General features: G+C 49.9%; 1 protein-coding gene across 1 annotated transcript in view; it reads right to left on the bottom strand.

The window, feature by feature from the left end:
* The window catches only part of LOC109312806 (carbonic anhydrase 15-like), a 31,140-nt gene extending 10,376 nt beyond the window's left edge, over nucleotides 1–20,764 (bottom strand). The window contains exons 1-4 of the mRNA XM_019539099.1: nucleotides 20,474–20,764; nucleotides 8,993–9,028; nucleotides 4,844–5,014; nucleotides 4,165–4,325 (exon numbers count right to left, since the gene is read on the bottom strand). Of these exons, the coding sequence (XP_019394644.1) occupies nucleotides 4,165–4,325; nucleotides 4,844–5,014; nucleotides 8,993–9,028; nucleotides 20,474–20,540 (435 nt within the window). The 5' untranslated portion in view covers nucleotides 20,541–20,764. The remainder of the gene's footprint in view (nucleotides 1–4,164; nucleotides 4,326–4,843; nucleotides 5,015–8,992; nucleotides 9,029–20,473) is intronic.
* Nucleotides 20,765–21,555: the final 791 nt, after the last annotated feature.

Here is a 21,555-nt window from a genome sequence, read left to right as displayed (position 1 = left end):
GATGTGGCCCACCAAGCCATTCTATCCAGCCTGCAGCCCCCTAAAAAAATTTAGAAAATTAATATTAATCTGCCCTGGGCTGCCTGTCATGCAGCCCTCAATGGCTTGCCAAAACTCAGTAAGCAGCCCCCCACCCAAAATAACTGCCCACCCCTGCCCTAGGGCCTTCTCAAGTACCCCCGGGGGTACGACAACCTCTGATCTAGGAAGATCTCAAAGCATGTGGCAAAATACATACATATATATATATATACACACACACATATATACGTATACATATACACGCGCATGTGCCATGCAGGGTGTGGAAATGCAGATGCTTTCCATATAGACAGCACACCTGGTGTGCAGCAATTTGGAACCAAGAATATGGGGGGAATCCTTTATTCTACTGAGATGTCAATACCTCTGCAACGACTAAGAGATGGGACCACTGGCTTGGAAGGCCAACTCCAATGTCCTTTACATCGTAACTGGTATTCTGCTTGTCACCAGCACACATGGGCAGCAGTGCCATCAAACCCATTACACATAAGCAGTGCTCCGTTTCCCAACGCACCTTTGCAGCACCATCATCAACAGACAAAAAGCTAGCTGGACTATGCCAGACTCAGATCTGCAGGTCTCAGGAAGCTAAATAGTCAAGTCACTCGCTGAAAAGTGATGAGCATAAACTCAGACATTCCCATATTCTAAAGCCTTAGGAAGAAGTCAGACAAATAGCTGCGTGGGTGGAACATTTGTCATCTGATGGCTTTTCCCTATTCAGAACTACGAGGTGAGCTAAAAAGCCATAGTTCTTAAAAAGAGCACGATTTTAAAATATTCTGAATGCTCACATGAACCATACTCCTAGCAGCGTGGCCAGGTGCCCATTCAGAATACAGGTTCTGGCAGGAAGCAGCATATCCCAATGGATATGCTGCAATTCCCTGAATCAGGAAGCTTCGGACCAAGTGAAAGACCACTGAATCAGCTAGTCTGACCTCCAATGTTAGGCAGAGCATCTTACCTCTACATCTTACCTGTGCAGAGCCCCACAGCTTATGTTTGGCTATGCTCAGCCCCCAGAAAGCCATCCAGCTGTCAATAAAAGACATTGAGAGCTATTCCTTCCTTTGCCAGATTTAAGAGTTATGTCATGTTTTCGCCTTGTGACGCTGCTTATCCTTCATAGCTGCATCACCCCCGAGATGAACAGGTGGAGCTATCCAAGTCTTTCACTATATGGCATATTCTCCTCAAACTTTTTTTGTGCTTCTTTTCCTCATCCTCTCCAATTTTTCACCATCCCTTGAAAACATGGGCAGTATCAGTATTACTAGCATTGCAGATCTGCCCCTGATCCACTCCCCTTTTTACACTTCCCTTTATACTACAGCATCCCACTAAGAGCCCCTGGGAAGCTTCATGGATACTCTGACCCCCAAATCCTTTTCAGTCACAGCTTCCCAGGATACAGTCCCTTAACACTAGTCCACATATCCTTGGGTCATTTGCAGGGATTCTTCAGCCACTGATGAAAATGTTGAACGGTATCTGACCTTATACTGATCCAGGTGAAACCCTACTAGTTACCAAGGACAGGTGCAGGAGGGGCTAGGGCCTTAGATGCCCACAGTTTTTCCTGCAGCACCCTTTTGAGACATGCTAGCTCTGAAACAAAACTAGAACTACTACCGTACAGCTGCTCTGCTTTCTTTGCTGAGAACCAGAGCCTAGTAGTATGTTGCTGGCCCTGTGCTAATATGGCTATGTTGCTTCTGGTTTAGGAGGCAGCATATGTAGAGCTAGCTCGGGTAACTCTGATCGGCATTGCCTGCACTACGTAGCCATATGAAGACTTTGTCAACACCATGCAGAGTTATTCAAGCTAACTCTGGATGGGCTACAAAAGCAGTATAGCCTTCCAAGCACAGCACTGGATGCAAGCTAATTAGCTTGGCTAAGTCGGGCTAGAACCAGACAGACTCTTCTGCATCATCATTAGCAATTGAATCTTCTTCTTCTAGTAATCATCCTATGTCACTGTTAAAAGTTGTTTTGTTTCTTAAAATCTCTTTATTATCCTTAGTCCCGCCAACCATGGTTTCCCCTGGCACCTTTAGCTTCCCTTATCAGTTTTCTACAGTTCAAAAATTTCCCATTTATATTTCCCCTTGTATTACATTTGTTATACATACATATACACATACACACACACACACACACATACATGCATGCATAGATGCATACACACATTATATATACATATTTATTTATTTGCCAGACTTGTCTTTTTTCTTGTTTGTGGACCTGAGGTTTTTGGCCAGCTAATAAACTCTTCTTAAAGAACGTTGAAGTTTTCATTCATAGTTTTTTGTCCAAATGTTGCCTCTTCATTTTAGCTCAAAAATTTTCCTTCATTTTGAGAAATTAGCCCATTTGAAGCACCAGACATATAAATTCTGATTGGAACTGCTTGCCTATATTGATTGTAATCAGGTCATAATCATTAGTCCCTAGCCAACTAGTTCAGTGATAAATTCATATTTAGTCCTCATAATGAGGTCCAAAACAGTGTTACCTACAAGTGGCTGCAATACATTTTGTGCAAGAAAATTATCATCCATAATTTTTAGCTCTAATGGTGTTTTACTGCATGATGCACAACACCCTCAGCAGATGTCTCCCAAATTAACATCCCCCATAACACCACTATTTTTCTTTCCATACATTACAGACTGGTGCTTAAGAAGCAAATTCTCTGCTTTGATTCACTAGTCTGTAATAGATCCCCTACCTGTAGCCCCCTCCAGGGCTTTGCTGGTTAGCCCATAGATTCATATGCATTCATGAATGCGTGGTTCTGATTTATTGGTAACTTGAATATAGGTCTCACTGTGTTTAATGTAGAGTGCTCTTCCCCCAAAAGCTTTTAGCCATGCTGTTCTTCCTAAGCTAGTTATAACCAGAAACTTCAACATTACAAAAATGCACATCATACTGACCACACTGCTTCAGTAACACCAACTATATTGAACTGCTTTTCATCAGTGAGAGCCTCCTTTTCTTTTTGCTTGCTGCCAGACTGCCAACGTTGGTATGTGAGTACCTGGAAAAATATCTCCTCTTTGCATGGTCCCCCCAGGTTGGTTTGTTCATGCTGCATTTCACTTTGCGCTACATTTGCCTCCATATACAAACAACACGTACAGAAGGTGCAACCAATTTCTGCTCTCCCCAGCCGGCCTGCATATCCCACAATGCACTGCAGCCAGGCTTCTACTGTGATACCAGGTATCTCTTTGCCAAGAGGGGACACCATGTTGCATCGTGGGAATTGCAGTGTAAGCAAAAAGCCCAGTCTCTCAAGGAGAACAGGAACACAGGGCATCCAAACTACCCTTCCCAGGAGTCATGGTGGCAGCATTTCAAAAGAAAAATATTTAGTTTCTGGTTATTCCACTGAAAAGTTGAAGCTAATTTCTTTCTTCCATTTTCATCAAATTTTTCTTCCAAGAGAAAAGAAAATGCTCTCTCACTAGCTCTCATGAACTCGCATGCAAAAATATGCAGATATTTGAGTTCAAACTAGGGCTGTCAAACGATTAATAAAATTAAATCATAATCGCGAGATTTTAAAAAAGTTGAGATTAATCGCAATTTTCATTGTGCAGTTTAACAATAATAGAATCTCAATTTCTTATAAATATTTTTGGATGTATACAAACCCTAGACAGTCCAAGACCTGGCCCTCCAACCCCTGTCCTCCCCATACACTTACATGCATCCAGCTGCTAAGTCTGCTCCCAGGACCCTGCTTGACTGTGTGCGCGTGTGTGTGCGCACGCGGGGCCGGGGAGAGAGGACGTTTTTCCCCCAGCAGCTCAGGCAAGCACTCAGCAGCAAGGGGAAAGCAGTGGGAGCATCTTCCCCCCACCCCCATCACCAACAACAATTAACCCATGTTAAAAAAATTAATACAGAATCAAATTAACATGTTAATTGCAAGCATTAATCACGATTAAGTGACAGCCCTAGTTCAAACTATTGTAGCCTGATTCCAACATACGCACCCATTTCTCTGAGTTCTTATGATCATAATCTTAACAAATAATTATTCAAGGCACCATCTCCATTCCCTGCTATGGAAGTAGAAGCGGGGTCACTTCATGCATGTACCTCCATGGGGTACTGGTGTCCATCGATGGTGTGCTCCGAGCCGTTCCCCGTGAGGCTTCCCCAGTGGAAGTGGAACTGCAGGGCTCGGTACTTGTCAGGCAAGCCCCCACTGGTGATATTGATATGTTCCATCATGGATTCTCCTTCCAGGATCATCATCACTGCAAACAGATCAAAGCACAGGGTCACAGAGGGGTCCATACTCCCCATCTCCCTGCAAGCCTCCCAAAAGGCATCAGATGCCTCCTGCGTAGGCAAAACAGGTGACCGGAGGCACACAGAAATGAGCATACGACCATGGACAAGCTTGTAAGAAAGAGGCAGGCCCACCCAGCTCATGTCTCTACACTCGACATATTTCTAGGGAAACCACTAGACTGTTTCTTCGACCATAACCCATTGCCAGTAACAGAGCCAAATGCAAGTCTGTCAGCTCCCTGGCATAGGAGGCATCCTTTTGCTCTAACTCAGTACACCCCTAGCACATGGGGTCTGAGCCCAGGATGGGTGCCCCCTAACTGCAGGAGCAGTACCAACGATAAGTCATCGTCGGCATCACCACTGAGCGAAACCAAAGAGGAGAGAAGCCGATTAACCAAGCCCAGTGTATGGCCACTTAAAAACAGAGACATAAGAGCAGAAGAGGAAGAGAGACGAGGGCCCTGGCACCCTTGCCCACCTGTGTGTCCGTCGTTCGTGAGCCTCCACTTGCCTGGAGGGGCCTGGTCATAGCCCTCAAAGAGGATATCTCCTAGGTTGCTGTCTCTCAGGAGCCTGCGCCTGTCGATGTTAATGGGTGACTGGTTATCTCCCCCACAGGTCGCTTTGAAATCTTTCCAGTGGCCGGGGCCTGCAGACAGACGGAGGGAGGGGGTGGTGACTGCCTAGGATCTCCTTCCCACTGTGCACAGGGGGACAAGCTCCAAAAGGTGCCATTCACCTCCCTGGAGAGGCCCCCCTCAGAAGGACAAGTGGAGTGCTGCATTCACGCACACATTTAAACAGAGCTTGGTTTGCGCACTGCCAGGGGCTCCTCACTTCCCCGATTTACACAAGCCAACGAGGGTCCGAGCTGCACCTCTGCCAGGACTTGCACATCACAGACAGTCCCGCGGCTCTCTGCAAAGCTCTCTCTGGCCACAAAAGGATGCAGCTCATGCCAACACTTTCATTAGCTTTCCCACACCACTCCTGCCACGCTCCCCTTCCTCACAGGAGATGCCCTCGTGCTCAGCCAACCATCCTCAATATTGATGAGCAGGGGCTTTTTCAAGCCTCATTCATAATTCAGTAGGATTCCCTCCCAGGGATAGGACCTATATTTAGCCTGACAGGCAGGTCCCTCTTTCCTTGCTAGCATAATCACCTCTGAAGGACAGGCTCTGCTTGCACTCCAAGTTTCTGCTCTCAAAGCCGGGTTTCTTGTTCTCCCTCCACTCCCCATGCGTCCCGTGGAGAAGCAGTGCTCTCCCACCTGCCCTCATCCTCAGGCTTTCAAAACTCCTGGGCTGCCTCCATCTCTCCCTGCAGCACTCCTCTCCCTCATCGCAGAAGGGCTTTCCCCCTGCCGGGCATTTGACTCAAATCCCTGCAAGCCTCCCCTTGCGCAAGTGTCCTGTACAGGTTTCCAGGCCACCATTGGGCCTGTTTCTTTCCCAGAGCCCACCTGGCACCCCATGGGATTGGTTTCTGAGGTGCCCTAGAGAAAGAGGAATGTTTCCCCACAGGGAATGGTGCTTTCTCAGTCTCCTGCATACAGAGCCTGCCCCTGCTATCGCCCCCCTTAGTGTCCTGCCACCCCCAGGGTAAGGGCATCGTCCCGGTTCCAAACAGCGTGCTTCTCCCACATCAAAACGGATGCAAACACAAAGTCTTCAGCCCCTCTGGGACTTCCTCTCAGTCCCCACCTCCAACACACAGAGTTTTGGACCAAGCCCTCCCACACTGCTGGGCTGGCAGCTTCCTCTTCTCTTTCTCACTGTGCCACTGTCCTCCTCTCCTTGTCTAGCACTTCCTCCCAGGAGACAACTTCCACCCTTCCTCTGCCTGCACTGCACCCGTGCTTTTGAATTGTTGCTTCAACTTGGCCATACCCCCTTTCCAGCTGAAGTTAATCTAGTCCCCAGGGTCCCTTTACTCCTTTCTATGCCTATGTGGGGTTGATGCCCTCCCATCACAATCCTCAGCACCTACCTACACTGCTATGCTTTTCCACAGCACTGGGGCCAAAGTGGTTCTCCTTCGTGAACTTGCACTGCTGTTCATAGACAGACATGTTTCTTTCTGCCTTTCATGCTGCTTTCCGCAACATATACATTAGACCGCGATGCCCGAGTCCTCAGAAATTCTGTCTTGCTTCTTGGGTCCCCTTATTTGGAGCCCGTGTATTTATCCCACACTAGTCATCAGTATTATTTGCATCCTTTCCCTGCCCAGCTCAGCTGGCCTTGCTATTTGGAGGCATTTCTCTAAGGTCAGATCTTTCTTCTCTCAACTGTCTGGTCAGCTGCAATCATGTATCCAGAGCCAGCCTAAGGGAAAATGGTGCCCGAGCAAACTTGTACTTTGGTGCCCCCCTGCCCTTCCCCCCCAAGTCAGTGGCATTGCTGCAAGCAGAGGCAGACGGGCAGGGGCACACAGCGCAGTCTGGTGAGGAGGCAGAAGCCCACACTGCCCACCCCAGCTCCTCCTGAAAAGCAGCTGGAAGCAGGGGGTGGGCTGGGCACTGCTTCCCTGCCAAACTGTGCCCCATGCCTCTGCCCGCAGCACCACCACTGGCTTGGGGGCTGGGAGCTGCTGTGTGTGCACGTGTCTGTATGTGGCACCCTCTGACCACAGGGCCCTGGGCGGTCACCCCAATCACCCACCCCTGAGGCCGGCTCTGCGCGTGTCCTACCAGCGCGGCTCCGCAGCAGCGGGCGGGTTCCAGAGTTCTGAAAAAAGTCGCTGTCCAGAGTCTTACCCTCTGTAGGAGCACAGCACTCGAACACCACTCTGGGTAGGTTCAGTGTTCAGATCTTTATTCTTGGCAATAGGTCCTCACACTCAGTTCTCATCCTTCTTTCCCCAGTGAAAAAGGAAAAATAACTGCCTTCAGCATCTTGCTTTTATCTTTCATCATTTGTTCTGCATTGTTCTCCATTCTTGCTGTCAGCACGTCCATGCTTTTGGAAGGCTTTTCATCTGGAAGTCCTTCATTCCACGTGGTCTGGCTCCCTCCAGCCTGCTTACTTGCTCTGTTTCTTTGCTTGTTAATCACACTCCAACCCTTGCTGCAGGTCTCAATAAATGAACCACTGACACCATGTTTTATTAGCCAGCAGGCATAAGTAGTGTGAATGGATTCCATGCTTGTAAAATTAAGCTGGCTCTTTATTTAGTAAGCTGCGACCAGCTTTCTAGCCAGTTGTACATAGGCTGGCTCCCTCATGCTCCCTTCAAGCAATTCCTTCCAGCAGCCAAGTTCCACATCCGAACTGCGAGCTTCAAATACAGTAGTGGGTTTTTCAGTAGCACCCATACATGAGACAAAATACCTTGGAAGTATATTAGGAACAGAATGCCTTTGTAAGGCCTCAGAAAAGTCAGCCACCTGTATAAGCTGAATACTGGATATAAACTCTCTCTCACTGTTGGAACTTAAATTGATTAAATGCATACTGAGGTGAGGCTTTATACATGCCTTATAAAGGATTAATAACTAATCAACCCACCTCAGGAGCATGTCTCAGTACCCTTTATCAATGCATCAGCTATCAGTGCTTACCAATGCATTATTCTGATGCATTGTTAACAGTGATAAGCCATGGCTATAAACGCCCTGTGGATCTGTTGGATTCTGACAGTGAATTAGCCATTCATTATACTAGTTATTAATCATTTATCAACCCTTTATAAACTATTTATCAATGCACCTTTACTGAAAGGTGTTACCCATACGCATGCCTATATTTAAGTGCAGGTGAAACAACTGGTTATTTTTTTCCGTGACAAAAATATGGGTAGTTTGGGCAGTTAAAACATGACTATCCACCCCCCATTTGCATGTGCACCTGCTCTTTGGAGCACAGGCTGGCCTGAGGAGCGTGCGCTCAGCAGGCCACATCGGCATTCCCGGTAGCAGGATACTGGAGAATGCTGCTGACTTCCAGGCTCTGCTGAGAGACTGACAGGACATATGCTGCTGCTCCGTAGGCTTTTCCTATGTTTTAAATTGAATCTTTTAGTCAGCAAAACAGAGGAATTCAATTCAATTCAAATGAACCCCTCCCCTGCAAGGCACAGTTGTCTGCAGAGGGAAGCCCAATTCAAATGCATGTCCCCAGCTGCCCAGGGAAACTCTCCTGGCATCTTCCCTGCCCCACAGAGCACCCACAGATTGCTAACACTAGACAACAAAATCCTGCCCCTAAAGGGAGAGGGTGGCCCCCAAAGGATTGAAGCTTTTAGTCATGCCCACACCAGCTCTCAGCTGCACTAGGGAGGACTGTGGTGCAGCCCAGCATGTCCTCACTGCACTCCAAAAAACATGTCACTGTCCTTGGAGCAGTACTGAGAGCCCACCCTAAGCTCAATGCCCCAAGCATATGTACTGACATTTGCCCAGCACCACTCTAAGAGAAGCTACATTAGATTCAGCCGCCTCATCCACTTATGACACAGTCACACTCCCATTGCCTTCCACAACTACACATGTGCATGCAAAGGTGGCACCATCTTCATCCACACCATCCCCCCACCTTGAACACGCAACCTGTGTGCTCACACTGCCCTCAGACATGTACTGCTCCCACACTCTCAAGTGCTTGTAAACCATTTCAGGACTCACCGCATTTAGGATCCTGAGAATCGTAGCACCACTGACCTGTGGAAGAGAGCAGAATTCAGAATAGGAGGAATGAAAAAGGACAGGGAAAAATCCCCATTTTTATTTTATTGTATTTTATTTTTTGTAAGGGGAAAGAGATCCTGGAGCCTAACCTTTCCTGACCCCATCATACTATGCAACAGTGTTGTGGTTGCAGAAGAATGTGCATCAGACACAAAGGCCTGGAAATGCCCCTGATGCTAAGAGACAGCCCACTGAGGAGCAACATGTCCTGGCCTGCAGTTCTCCAAGCATCTTAGTGGAATTGCTCCAGAGCCAGAACAAGATTGGATCTCATATAGAACCCTACAGGGATCACCATCCAACCCAGATGTCACTCGGGCTTCCCAAAATGGCTGTGACAAAACGTATCAGAGATGGAGGGCAGGGACGGAGATCAGAGGAATTATCCAACATGGATTCTTGTTTGTGTTCAGCCGATTAACTGCTAGCCATTGCTGCTTGCTTTATGCCATTACTGAAATGCATCGCTGGTCCTTTCTGCAGCGGTCGACCACCATATTGTTGATATTTGACCCTCTGGGGGACGATGCTAGTGTTGCGCAGCAGTGGTGGTGGCATGTTTAGACCAACAAGCCAGCTTTGTCACTAACTCCATGCCTCTCCCATAAATCATTCCATGTGAAATGACACCAAAGAGCTTAGGTGAATGAGATCGTGTAGCTGGTCCCACCCAGAATGATAAAAGTACGTCTCTCAGAGCAGCAGCAGCTCCTGTGGGTGAAACATGTGGCTTTTTGCTGGAGATCCCCAGTTGGAGGCTTGCTAATGACAGTGTGGCCTTGATCTGCAAACACACCTGTGCTTCACCTTGACAAGTGTGAGCCAGCCCATCAATTTAAATTGAAACACTCATGGAAAGGAAAGCACAGGGCCTACACGTGGCAAAGGTTTGTCCTGTGAGCATTATACTGCATTGTACCGTTAGCTGGGTAAGTGCCTGCTGGTTACATAGGTGGTTGGAAGCCCCAGCACCCAGAGCAATACCAGGGCTGCTGGTACCAGTTTGCCCAAGTATGTCACGGCTATGGAGACCATCCATCCCAATCCCATCACTTCCCCAAAACACTCCACTCCAATAGCCCCAAAAGCTAACATGCAAGAACATACCTGCCCCCTTCCTCCGGTGGCCTATGACAGCAGAGAAGGAAATTGAAAAGGAAGAGTGTTGAAAACCAGCCCAGAACACATTAAATCCAGTGTCCCATGGATGCACGCTATCACTCTGTTCGCACAGAACATATGCCACATGCTGTCATTACTATGAATAGTGCTGGAACGGCTGCATTTGTACTGCAGGCTCTGCGTGTGCCCAAAATATTTGCTAAAGGGAAAAACAGACACTAAAACCAGCAACTAACTGTTGCATATCCAGCCACATCATCAGTCCTTTTCTGCTGCTGGTAAGAGCATTTGTCATATTAAATCACTTGAACGTTTATTATGTCTGTGCAGCCCCTAGCACAAAGGGGACCTGTCCCTGCTTAGGCCTCTAGATATGGCCATAGTATGAGTTAAATAATAATGTTGATATTTTCCTTGGTGCTTTGTTATATTTTAATCTTAACTTTACAGTCACCCCTAGAGGACTCAAGCATGTGGAGGCCTTGGTGTATTAGGTGTGGTACAAGACAAATAGTAATCGACAGTCCTGGCCCTGAAAAGCTTGTGGGCTGAAGGCCAGAGCAGGTAAATTAGATGAGCAACTTGGGAGAATGGGATCAGGGAGGGTGGAGCAGGAGGCTGCACAGGCAGTTTGGAGCAAGCAGCAGCAGCGATCATGTCAGCACAGGGGCCGTTTGAATACACTTGGTGATTGTTAACAAAAGGAAATCGCGTGCCTGAGTTGCAGCTCTCCGGAGAGGTTTCACCCCGCTCCCTGGCCTTTCCAAACACACCAAGGACAGACTTTGCCTGGATGCAGAGAGCTAGCACAAAGCATCTACCTGCACTGGTCAGAAGCAGCATAAAACCATGGGCTTGTGCAGATCATAGTCCTTATACTGGTCATGTGGTGAGGAGCGAGTCCAACCCCTGAGCCTGCTCCCAGCTTGCAGGGTACAACCCAGCTGTTCAGTAAACAACGCACTCCACAAAAGAGAGTGGGGTGTAATGCCAGGGGCATACAGGACATGAAACTATTAAAATTTCTTTGACTGAGCATCTTCTTGGACAGGAAAGATAGGGGCTCCGTCACCAGGCTACAGTCAGCACACGTCTGGCACTGTATTATGGCTGTAGAGCCTAGAGGCACCAGTCAGGGTAGGGATTCCTTGGGCCTGGCGCTAAAAACATGCATCATGAAAGTTTGGTCTGACCCATTTAAGTGCAGAATGAGAGACAACAGAGAGTTTCAGACAGGCTGGGGAAACACAGGCTAACAGCAAAGCGCCGGATCAGGGAAGTTTCCCAGCTTATTGGAACAAAACAATTCATTTCAATCATGGAGATGCCATTGATTTTTTGCCAGATGGCATTGTTGAAAGGCTAAATGACCAGAGACCCAGTACTCAGGTCTTCAGGTTTGGATTACATCCCCCAAAAGCCTGCTGGAACCACCAGACATTGAAGGATTCAAAAAGAAAAATACAGCACACAGCTGAAAATGTCAGTGTCTCCCATAAAGAAAACTGGAGCTGTTTAAAGTGGTTAATTTAAAGTTAGCCCAGAGACAAACTTGCCCTTTCACAGCTTACCACTTCTCTACATTTACCTGTCACTGGCTAGCAAATGTGCTCTGTATTTCCCTGACTGTATGTGCTCTCAAAGGGGAGATATGGATTAAAATACCATTGGTTCTGAAATACCAGGCTCCAGGATAACCTCCCCACCTAACCCTTATCATTTTCCACGCTGGCAAATGCAATTTTTCTCAATCACTAGCTGCAATTTTCATCCACATGCTTTTGCCCCACTCTGCCTCACCTTGCTAGAGGCTGTTGAGCCAACCTACCCCCCTCACCCCAGCTCCTGCAATAGCCAGTTAGATATCTCCCACCAGCCTTAGAGACTGCCATTCATTACTGCTCTACCAGGCCACACAGCCCCTTGTTTATAGTCATTTCACCAACAGTTAATCCATGTGCCACTGCTGCTGCCCACTGCCATTTCAATTCATTCAAAGCTCAGGATTTCCCGAGATGTGGTATCCACGTACTTCAAAACATGCCAAACCCAGATTTGGACAGTAGGGACATGTTCAGGGAGGGTCACAGCCCACATCCAGGCTGCTGTATCTTGGTCAGGTCTCAAGACTGTCAAAACTAATGCTCTGCCCAGCTCCCTTCCAGGGTTGACTTCTCACAGACCTACAGGCCTCTCTGCCACCCTTTGTGACGTCTTGTTCCAGCCAGACCAGGGAGTATTAAGAGGTTGCAGAGGATGGTGCAGGGGTCATAATCTGACACCCCGCCCCCCCGCTTGAGTAACCCTGGGGAGCATGTGGTCAGCCCAGGGCAGACAGGTGACAGCAGCGGGATAAATGTTCAAGTGCTGCGTTCGGGGCTGCAGGGGCTGGGAAATCATCTTACACTAGGGGCTAGGGAAACAAAAGGCATTTAAGGATGAGATGGGAGCCAGCTTTGAGGGGACAGGCAGAGGGGAGGAAGACAGGCTGTGGAGAAGCACGAGAAGAGGGTCTGTGGGGTCAGGCTGCATGTGGAAGACAGCAGATGACAGGGACAGGCAGTGAAGGGTGACAAGTGGAAGAGATGGTAGGAGGAAGGTGACACCTTCCCATCCTGCTACAATAAACACCATTCCCCTCTGAGGTATTTCCCTGTCCTCTTCCAGCCCAATAAAGCCAGCACCAAGCTCCTGTAAAACCTACCTCTCTCTGGCTGGTCTTTAATCCCCTCTTTCCTTTTTACCAGTCCATTCTTTCCTTTATCTTGTGCCTATTAATAATACATCCAAGGAGCCCTTCACTGCAGGCTGAAATGTTCTCTGCAATTCAGCATTCAATATTTGCATTTGCTCCTCTAATTATCCCTGTAACCTGATTATTTACTTTCCCAGTTCTCGCAGTCCTCTCCTTCGCTAGATTTATTATGTTTTTAACCTCCTCAGTCTTACTTATCCTACTCTTTGCATCTCTACTTAACCGGATTGGCCTCCCCTGCCCTTCCGTGCATTTACTGTGGATTTAACAGAGATGAAGCTCAGCAAAAGTACTCTCCTGGCTTCTTTCAACATATTTCCCCATCACATTTCCAGACACAGAATCCACAGTATCCTTCTCGTTTCTTCAGAAGAGTTTCACACTTAGCACTCTCCAGGGATGGACTGCAAAGGACCTTATCAGGTCTCAGTGTTCTAGCTATTTATATGCCTACACACACACATACACTGAACATTTCTGCCCCAAGCAGCTCACAGCATGAGAAACTACAGACAGACAGGATGGAGCTGCCCATGATCACTAGGGGATGATCATGACAAGCACCGTAATCAGCACTCACCATGCACCAGCTGGCCAGCCTTGGCCACATTCTTCCATCCAGCCTTTCATCTCAGCTCCATTCATGACGCGAGACCCTGCGAGCCTTGCTATTCTTCACAAGGGTTGTTATACTTAGCACAGGCTAAGGCACTTACCATGCTAGTGTCCAAGCATTTAAGCAGTAAACCACAGGCTATGTGCCATCATAGTGCAGTGAAGTTGGCCTTTTCCAACGAGTGCTATCTAACACACGGTGAGCTAACTTTGGACTGTTCCATGAAGGTAATATGAGAAAGGGACTCCAGTGCAGTTGGGAAGGTGGGAGGCCAAAGCTGTTCATTAGGCTCCCATCCTCCTTACCACACCAGAGCTTTGGTGGGGGGGGCCTGAAAACCAGCTGCCTGTGGTCTGCACCAGCATTTCCCATGGAACGTGCAATCGGGGGATTGTGTATCACGTGCTTTTGTCCTGGCCATTGTTGTTTCTCGCTGTTCTCTTCCCCAGCAGACCCTCTCCAAGGAAATGTGCCTTTTATTTGTTCACTCCCTTTTCAAAACCTGCCAGGCTGGGTGGCAGGCAGTGCACAGCTCCATATTCATCATTTTTTAATTTACTACAGCTAAACTGTAACTCAGTCCCCAAGGCTGCAGTGTCTTTCCCCCAATTAGTTGCTCCCGCTGATTTGTTTCTGCGCAAAGCTCTGAGGCCCTACACAAACTTCTACAGCACAGTAATTCTCCAGCTTCCCACATACAGCATCGCAGCAAACAGGGCTGGAAGGGACTTGGACAAGTCTTCTAGTCCAACCCCATGCTGCAAGGCTGAGTCAATTAGGCCTAAACCTTTCCCAACAGAGGTTAAAAACCTCATGATTGAGATTGCATAGACTCCCCAGGCAATCTATCCCATTGCTTCACTAACCTCATGGTTGGACATGATTGCCTAAAGCCTAACTGATTTTCCCTTGTTGGAATTTAAGCCCACTACTTCTTGTCCTATGCCCAATCGACATGGAAAAGAGTTGATAATGTTCTTCTTTGCAGTAATCTTTCACACATTTGAAGACTGTTATCAAATCTCTCCAGTTCTTTCCCCATAGTTTCTTAAACAATTCAGTTTTAGTGCTTTTCATTCGATTCTCTCCAACTGCTCCACATCTTTCTTAAAGTGGGGTGCCCATGTCTGGAAGCAACACTTCATCTGAGGCCTTACCAGGGCTGAGTACCAGGGAAGAATTACTCTGCAGGTCTTACAAACAACCCTCCTGTCAATACAACCCAATTAAACATCAGCTCTTTTTTGGCAACAGTACACTACTGTTGAGTTATGTTCAGTTTGGGATCCATTATAGCTCCCGGATCCTTTTCCACAAAACTACTGCCTCGCCAGTTGTTCCCCATTATGGATGTATGCAGTGGATTATTCCTTCCCCTGTGTTGTTCTTTGCACATAACCTTGTTGAATTGCAGCCTATTTACTTCAGACCATTTCTCCAGTTTGCCTAGAGATTGTTTCACATTTTCCTCCTGTCCTCCATCATCTGAGTCATTAATGAAGATATTCAATTGAACTGGGCCCAGGACAGACCCCACTTGATACCCCTTTCCAGTCTGACAGCAAGCCACTGATAGCTACTCTTCAAATACAGTCACATCCTCAGGTGTTCACCCATGTGATGGCTCCTGAGCCAGGTGTGGGAGTGGATTTCTGTTGGTACAGTGAAGAGTCCAGCGGCTTGGGAGAAATGCTGACATCTGAGTTCTTTGCATCTGCACATACAGGTTTGGAGTCTGACCATATCCAAAACCAAACAACTACACACCTGCTTCTACCCATCCCCAGCGAGATGCAGCTGCCCTTCCCCTTCCCCTCCACTCAGAGGCAATCCCTTTGGAGGGGAAGCTCTACCCACTGCAGTAGTAAGCAAACACTGTCTTGGTGAAAGAAGCAGCATTGGTTTGTTGTCAGTACTGGGAGTCAAACCCTTCTGTACCGCTCCCATCTGCTGCTGGCTTGCCGTGCAATCTTCAACAGGACACTCAGGAACACATTTACAAAAGATAGCGTCAAAACCCAAGGAGTTGCGGACATATAGTTAGAGCTTATGCGTGATCTTTCCCTACTGTGTGCCTCGGTTTCCCCATTTGTCAGGCAAGGATAACAAGTTTTCACTTACTTCAGCACAGGGCCGTGAGGCCAAACTCATTGGACACTTTGCTGTCTTCAGAGATGGTAGTACCCTGCAGAGGATAACAGATTATAAATCCCTTTCCTCTGCCCCCCTCAGTGTCACCACAGCTAGAACTGACCATCCTGAGTACAAGAGCCACAAGGAGGTAAGACCACAGGGGAGAGAGACATGATCACCCTGTGCTTGGGAGCCCTTACTCACACCTAGGACTCCCACTGAACAGCCTCTGGAGCCAGCTGTCCTTCACCTCTCACCACAACATTACCACCATGCAGCCCTGCGCCTCCTCGAACATCTCCGCCTCCTCTAGCATCCCCCACCAGCAGCAACTAGTGCTCCAAGTCTGAGTGGTCAGGACCTTCTGGGGTCACAGCCTCCTGCTCCACACAGTAGGGTTCACATCTCCCCTGCTGTAGCCTGGAGCCACGAACATTTATGCCCCCAGACCTTCCCCCCGCCCCACCTACACTCCAAAAAATTCATCAACTGCTGGATGCAGTGCTGTCAAAATCCACCTCCCACCCTCTCCCCATAGTCACGCGCTGTATTGGATTTCCACAAGAAAACAGGCAGGGCAGAGACACGCAATGTGAACACGCCCAAGGCCACTTAGGGCAGCCCCCATACAGAGGGCACCTGGTGGCCCCAACCAATGCACTACACCCCCTGCCATCTGCCCTTAATATCATAACCCCCTCCCGTAAGCCCTGAGCCAGCTGCAATGAAGCTGCAAAACCCCCACAGGCACAGCTGTAATTGCTCCCTTTGCTAACAAGTTGAGCCTTGCAAAGTGGAGCAATTAACAGGGGCTTCGTTTAATGCCTGACCTCGGTGTGACAAGGGAACACAGCCCTTCACAATGCAGGAATGCAGAATAAGTCAGCAATGCCCTTCCCCCATCCCTCCTCCAGCATCCCCAGGCCTCAGAGTACTGACCTCCCACTCCCGGCTTTCTCTGCTTGGGCATAGGTCTAGATATGGTCCAATGATGCGACACTTGGGGAGCCATTGCATGCAAGAAAGACAGACAGAAGTAGGCACAGCCTGGTCAGGGAGCACTAGGATGGTACATGAGGAAGGAGGGACAAGATAAGGGTCAGGGTGAGAGGGAACATGAAGCCCTCCCTTGAGTGATTGCAACATTGTTATAAACCTGCCATGTCACTAATTAGAAGCCCCATCCCTAGACATGTATATCACAGGACCTTGGATTTGCTTGCATATTGTGCATCAGCATGGTACTGCCAGGCCCTCTCTCATGTAGCTGTGCTCACGGAGACTGAAGTGATGCACAGAGGTAGCCTACACCAACCCTGCCTTATCTAAAAACACAAACTGTGGGCTAAGTCCTGCTCCTAGCACCAAGACAGAGATGAGAATGTGCCCAGCCCCCATGACTCACACCTGACCCAGTTAAAGCAGAGAGGCCCTTGGGATCCCCCCCACTGTCATCTGTCTTGGGTTGCTTTGGGTGAGGATGCTGTCTTTCTGATTTAGGGACAGAAGATGAGCGTGATACTTTCCACCTGCTGAGCGAGTATGTTGTGCTGGCCGGTCTAGACAGGAATCCAAAACACCACCCAACACGGCTTCTAGGCACTGCTGCCGTAGGCTTCAAGCTGTTCTACCTGGGATGCCATAAGAATTAATTCCCTCTACCCACCTGGCACATGCACAGTCAAATCTCACCTGCCCTGGCCAGAACCGGGCCCTCCTTCTGACTGGCTCCTGGTTTCCTACAGATCTTCACAGGTCACAAAAGCCAGTCAGGTCCCTCTGGGAACTACCCTGAGGTGCACTATAGATAACCCTGGCCTGAATCCATCTCCATTCATGTTCTTGCAGCACTTCTAGACATGTGCATTTGCATGCGACAAGACCTGCAGGTAGGCAAAGTAAATGTTCATTTGCACGTGCAGATCAGGTAAGCCGAAACCTAGGAAATTGAGTCCCCCTAGGATCTGTCTGGCATGCTACCAGAGAGTCGCATTCTTGCTGCTGCTTCGTTGGGGTGAGAACATCTCTCTCTAGGAAAGGTTCTTCTGTGGAGTCCCCCAGTGGTGATTTTCATCCTCAAATCTAAGCACGAAAGCTCAGCATAGATGCTTCCTGAGCTTTGGATGGCCTCAGTTTTGCTCCGAAAACTGCAGCACTGCACCATGGGCCCTATTAAACTATTTTCACCATGAGCACATTGCAGGGGGCAACTTGCAAGCAGCAAGCGGGTGGGTGGCTGCTGGCACTGCTAGAGGGAATGCACCACGCCAGTTCCAGCAGGTTCTGGAGTTATCTGTTAGTCTTGCTGTACCTGTTTCATGACTAGCAGCAGTGCAGGCCCACACCATGAACCACCCAGGATGGGTCACGAGGAAGCAAAAAGGCACAAAGCAGAATCTCCAGGCCTCTTGGACCTCCTTGCCATGGTCCAGCAGCCCTGCCAAGGGTCAGCAACTGGCTCACAAGGTCCCTGCATCCCACAGTCCCAACAACAATGTGAGTTCTGGTGCATTACCTTGAGGTTTGCAGGTTTTCAGGCCAATTGGCCAGAGAGCAAACCCCATTGCTGCACCATTCAGATAGCAGTCACACATGCAATAAAGAGAACTGACACTGCTGAATGGCTCAGAGGCTTTGTAATAGGATATGGCTCCTTTCGACCCTAGCCCACTGGTTCAATTCCATACAGGTTGGCAGGGCCATACGTGAGCTGTTACCAGCCATCAGCTTAAACAGAACAAGCTGGAGGTCTCAGCGTAGCTGGCCCTAGTAAAGGGAAGCCCCTGTAACCTCTGTCAGCTCAACCCCATTGGCAGTACCAGTAGATAAGCCATGGGTGGGCTCCAGTGACAGAGCTACCCTACCTTCCCCCACCCCCCAGCCAGCAGCACACTGGGGGGGACACTGGGAGGAGCTCACAACAGTGCTGCCTGCGCTGGACTTGGGCCCAGTGTCCTGTGAAGCCATCACCTTGCACACAGTTCACAAAGCCTTGGGCCCAAACTGGCAGGAGCAGCCCTAGAGGCAAGGGGATCCTGCTCTCCAGGAGCTCGGGAAGAGGCAGGAGAGATGGGATCAGAGCTCTACGCAGCATCTGGGTCCTCAGTGATTAACCCCAGATAAGTAGTTGGCAGCAGACCTAGAGCAAAAGTGAGGTCTCTGCCTTGGCTAGAGGAGCATCTTTCCCCAGAGCAAATGGCCAGGAGGGTGCTAGGGCTTGTGACTGCCAAGAACAGACCTCGCTGGAGAAGGTAGAACAGCAGAAAGCCTCCTGCAAATCCATCCCGTTTCCCCTTGACGTGCAACTCCAGAGGAAACCCAGCCAGCACTACCCACTGTGAGAATGAGCCAAACCCCTGAATGCCTCATTGCAGGTGAATCCTCACCAACTGCAACACAGTGCCTCTGCATTTATGCCACTGGCCACAAGAGCAGAATTTGGCCACTTTCAACAGACTTAGAATAAAGCTCTAGACACAGTTCCAGCCTTTCCCCATGTTTGGCAGAAAACAGCCTGTGCCATAAACCAGAGGCAGCTTTGCAGGAACATGCTCTTGCTCCCCGCATCTCATTCACATTATCTAGTGCCAGCCACCGTCTGCCAGCGCAGCACTTCCAGGCGCCCTCAGTGGGTCTCCGGGGTGGTGGGTGCTTGGGATGTGAGCCGTGTCCTCCCCTTGGTCAGGGAGGTTCAGGAAAGGCAGGACATGTTGAGGCAAGGATGCCCCATGAAGGGGGACCACTGTCCTGAGCTCTTGCAATGAGCAGCAGGAGGAGCTAGGAGCCGACACCTTCAAGAGGAAGGCTCCCGAACCTCACAGCCAGGCCCCCTCACAGGGGACACGGGTGGCAGCTTGCCACAATGACAGAGAAGAGGACAGCCAGTCCTGCAGATTTCAAATCTCTCCCTGCTCCCATTGCCCCACACCACACACACTGCAATGGAGAAGAGCCATGTTGCAGCCCCTCGCCCCTCAGCTTTAGAGCCCTCCAAGTCGGAAGCCAAAAGGAGAAGAGGAGGGGAAACAGCAGCACACGGGGCCAGGGATACGGAAAGTGCAGAGCCTGCAAGGAGCTGCCTGTCAGGCAGAAGGAAAGTTCCCACGAGGCAGCACCCAGCCAGGCCACTGGGTCACTCCCAGACCTGCTGTGGGTTAAGGAGATCTCCCCGAGGGACTCAATCACAAGCACCTAGGAAGATGGAGAGCCAGCTCTGCAACTCCTTGTTCAGTTCTTACCCTGGCAAGGCTCCCACTGACTGCTGGCCCATAGCCCATCCTGCTGACTGACCTGCGTGGGACTTCAGGGAGAGTTTTGCCAGGGTGAGATCTGATGGGTAGATCCCCTGACCAGTTATGCGGGTGTTAAACAGGGAGAGTTTTCCCAAGTCTGCCTGGATGCCCAGCACAGTGCACCACAGCCGGGTCTGGCCCCACATAAGGAGTGGGCTCACAACAGATGCACAGAGATGGGTCAAAGGAGAGGGAGGTGGCAGACAGGCCCCGAGAGCAAGGTGAAGAACTGCCTGCCCCAGCCTGGAGGAGCGAGAAGAGGAGGGTTGGAGGAGTCTGAGACTTGGCATGGACCAGATAACAGGTTTCCAGTGCAGCCCCGAGAAGGAAATCCCCGTGTCATCTCCACTCTGCCGCAGAAACAGCCACCCCCCCAACACCAGTGGGGACGGCCCGGGGTGCAGGGGTCCCAACCTCGCCCGCGTCTCAGGCAGGCTGTGTGCAGGGCAAAGCCCACACCCAAGGGGGAGAGAAGAGAAATGGCACGTTTGCCAGCTCACCTCCCGTGGCTGCGCGGATGACAAGAGGCAAAGTAATAAAAGTTAGCCCGAGTCCTTGCGTTCTCATGCTGGCCAGACAGGACGGCCAGTGCCAGGGAGAAGAGCGGGGCTGGACAGATGGCCCCAGGCACGCGTGTCTTCAGCTTCCCTCTGCCACCACTTCCCCCAGGGAGCACCGCTCTGCTTCTCCAAAGCCGACCTTCCTCCTCCTCCTCCTCTGCAGCGAGCCCCAGGGCTGTGCTGCTCTGCTCCAACACGAGGAGGCTTTTTACCAGCCACAGCCGTCAAGACAGCAAAAGAAAGCCTGAGCTCCTGCCTGTGCACTGCTGTTAAATATTCATCACAAGGAGACTGGGGCTGAATTTTAACTCCTTGCCTCCTAGACAGGAGCGCAAGTGCCAGCCCTCGGACAGCACGGCCCATGCTGCCACATGCCAGGCCACCTGCCCAGCTCTTGCACAGAGCTACATGGCAGGAGAGGTTGAGAGGGCACGGGTGAGACCGGCTGTTCTCAGCCCCCAAGGACCACAGAGTCTAAGGCAGCTGGCAGAAGGGGCTGGAACGGCTCGTGAAGCCCCAGGGACACTGCACAGCTCGGTCCTCCACGCAGAAGACGATGCATTTTGAAGAAGCGCCAGCCACAAGCCGGCAGGATTAGCACAGAAGGGAACATTTCTATCCAGCAGTGAACACCACCAGGAGTGGCGAGCAGCTCCAGCTGGGGAAGAAGCCCGCAGGCCCACCCGCCTGCCCAGCCAGCCTCTGCCCCCTTGAGTGACTAGCACAGAGACAGGCCTGAACCAAAGCGCCTGGACCTGGGCTGCTTGAAATCTAGACCCACAGCCCCGTTCTGAGGCTGGAGCCACCTCTGTCATATACTCAGCACACCCTGGGTACAGAGGCACATCCATGTGAGGCAAGGGACATGGAGGAACAAGGGTCACGCAGCCCATCTCCCTGCTTTTCTACTCCATGTCGGTCTCCTTCCCACAGGCAGGACACTTGGGTTCCCACTCTCAGCTCTGCCTCCCCCAGCTCTGCTCAGGGGCTTCAGGGAAGCTGCGTCATCTCTCAGCAAGTGC

This window comes from Crocodylus porosus, unplaced genomic scaffold, assembly GCF_001723895.1.
Source record: "Crocodylus porosus isolate Cpor-Errol unplaced genomic scaffold, CroPor_comp1, whole genome shotgun sequence".
Lineage (NCBI taxonomy): Eukaryota > Metazoa > Chordata > Crocodylia > Crocodylidae > Crocodylus > Crocodylus porosus.
Note: the sequence above shows the minus strand (reverse complement) of the source record. Positions and strands in the feature narration are given on the sequence as shown.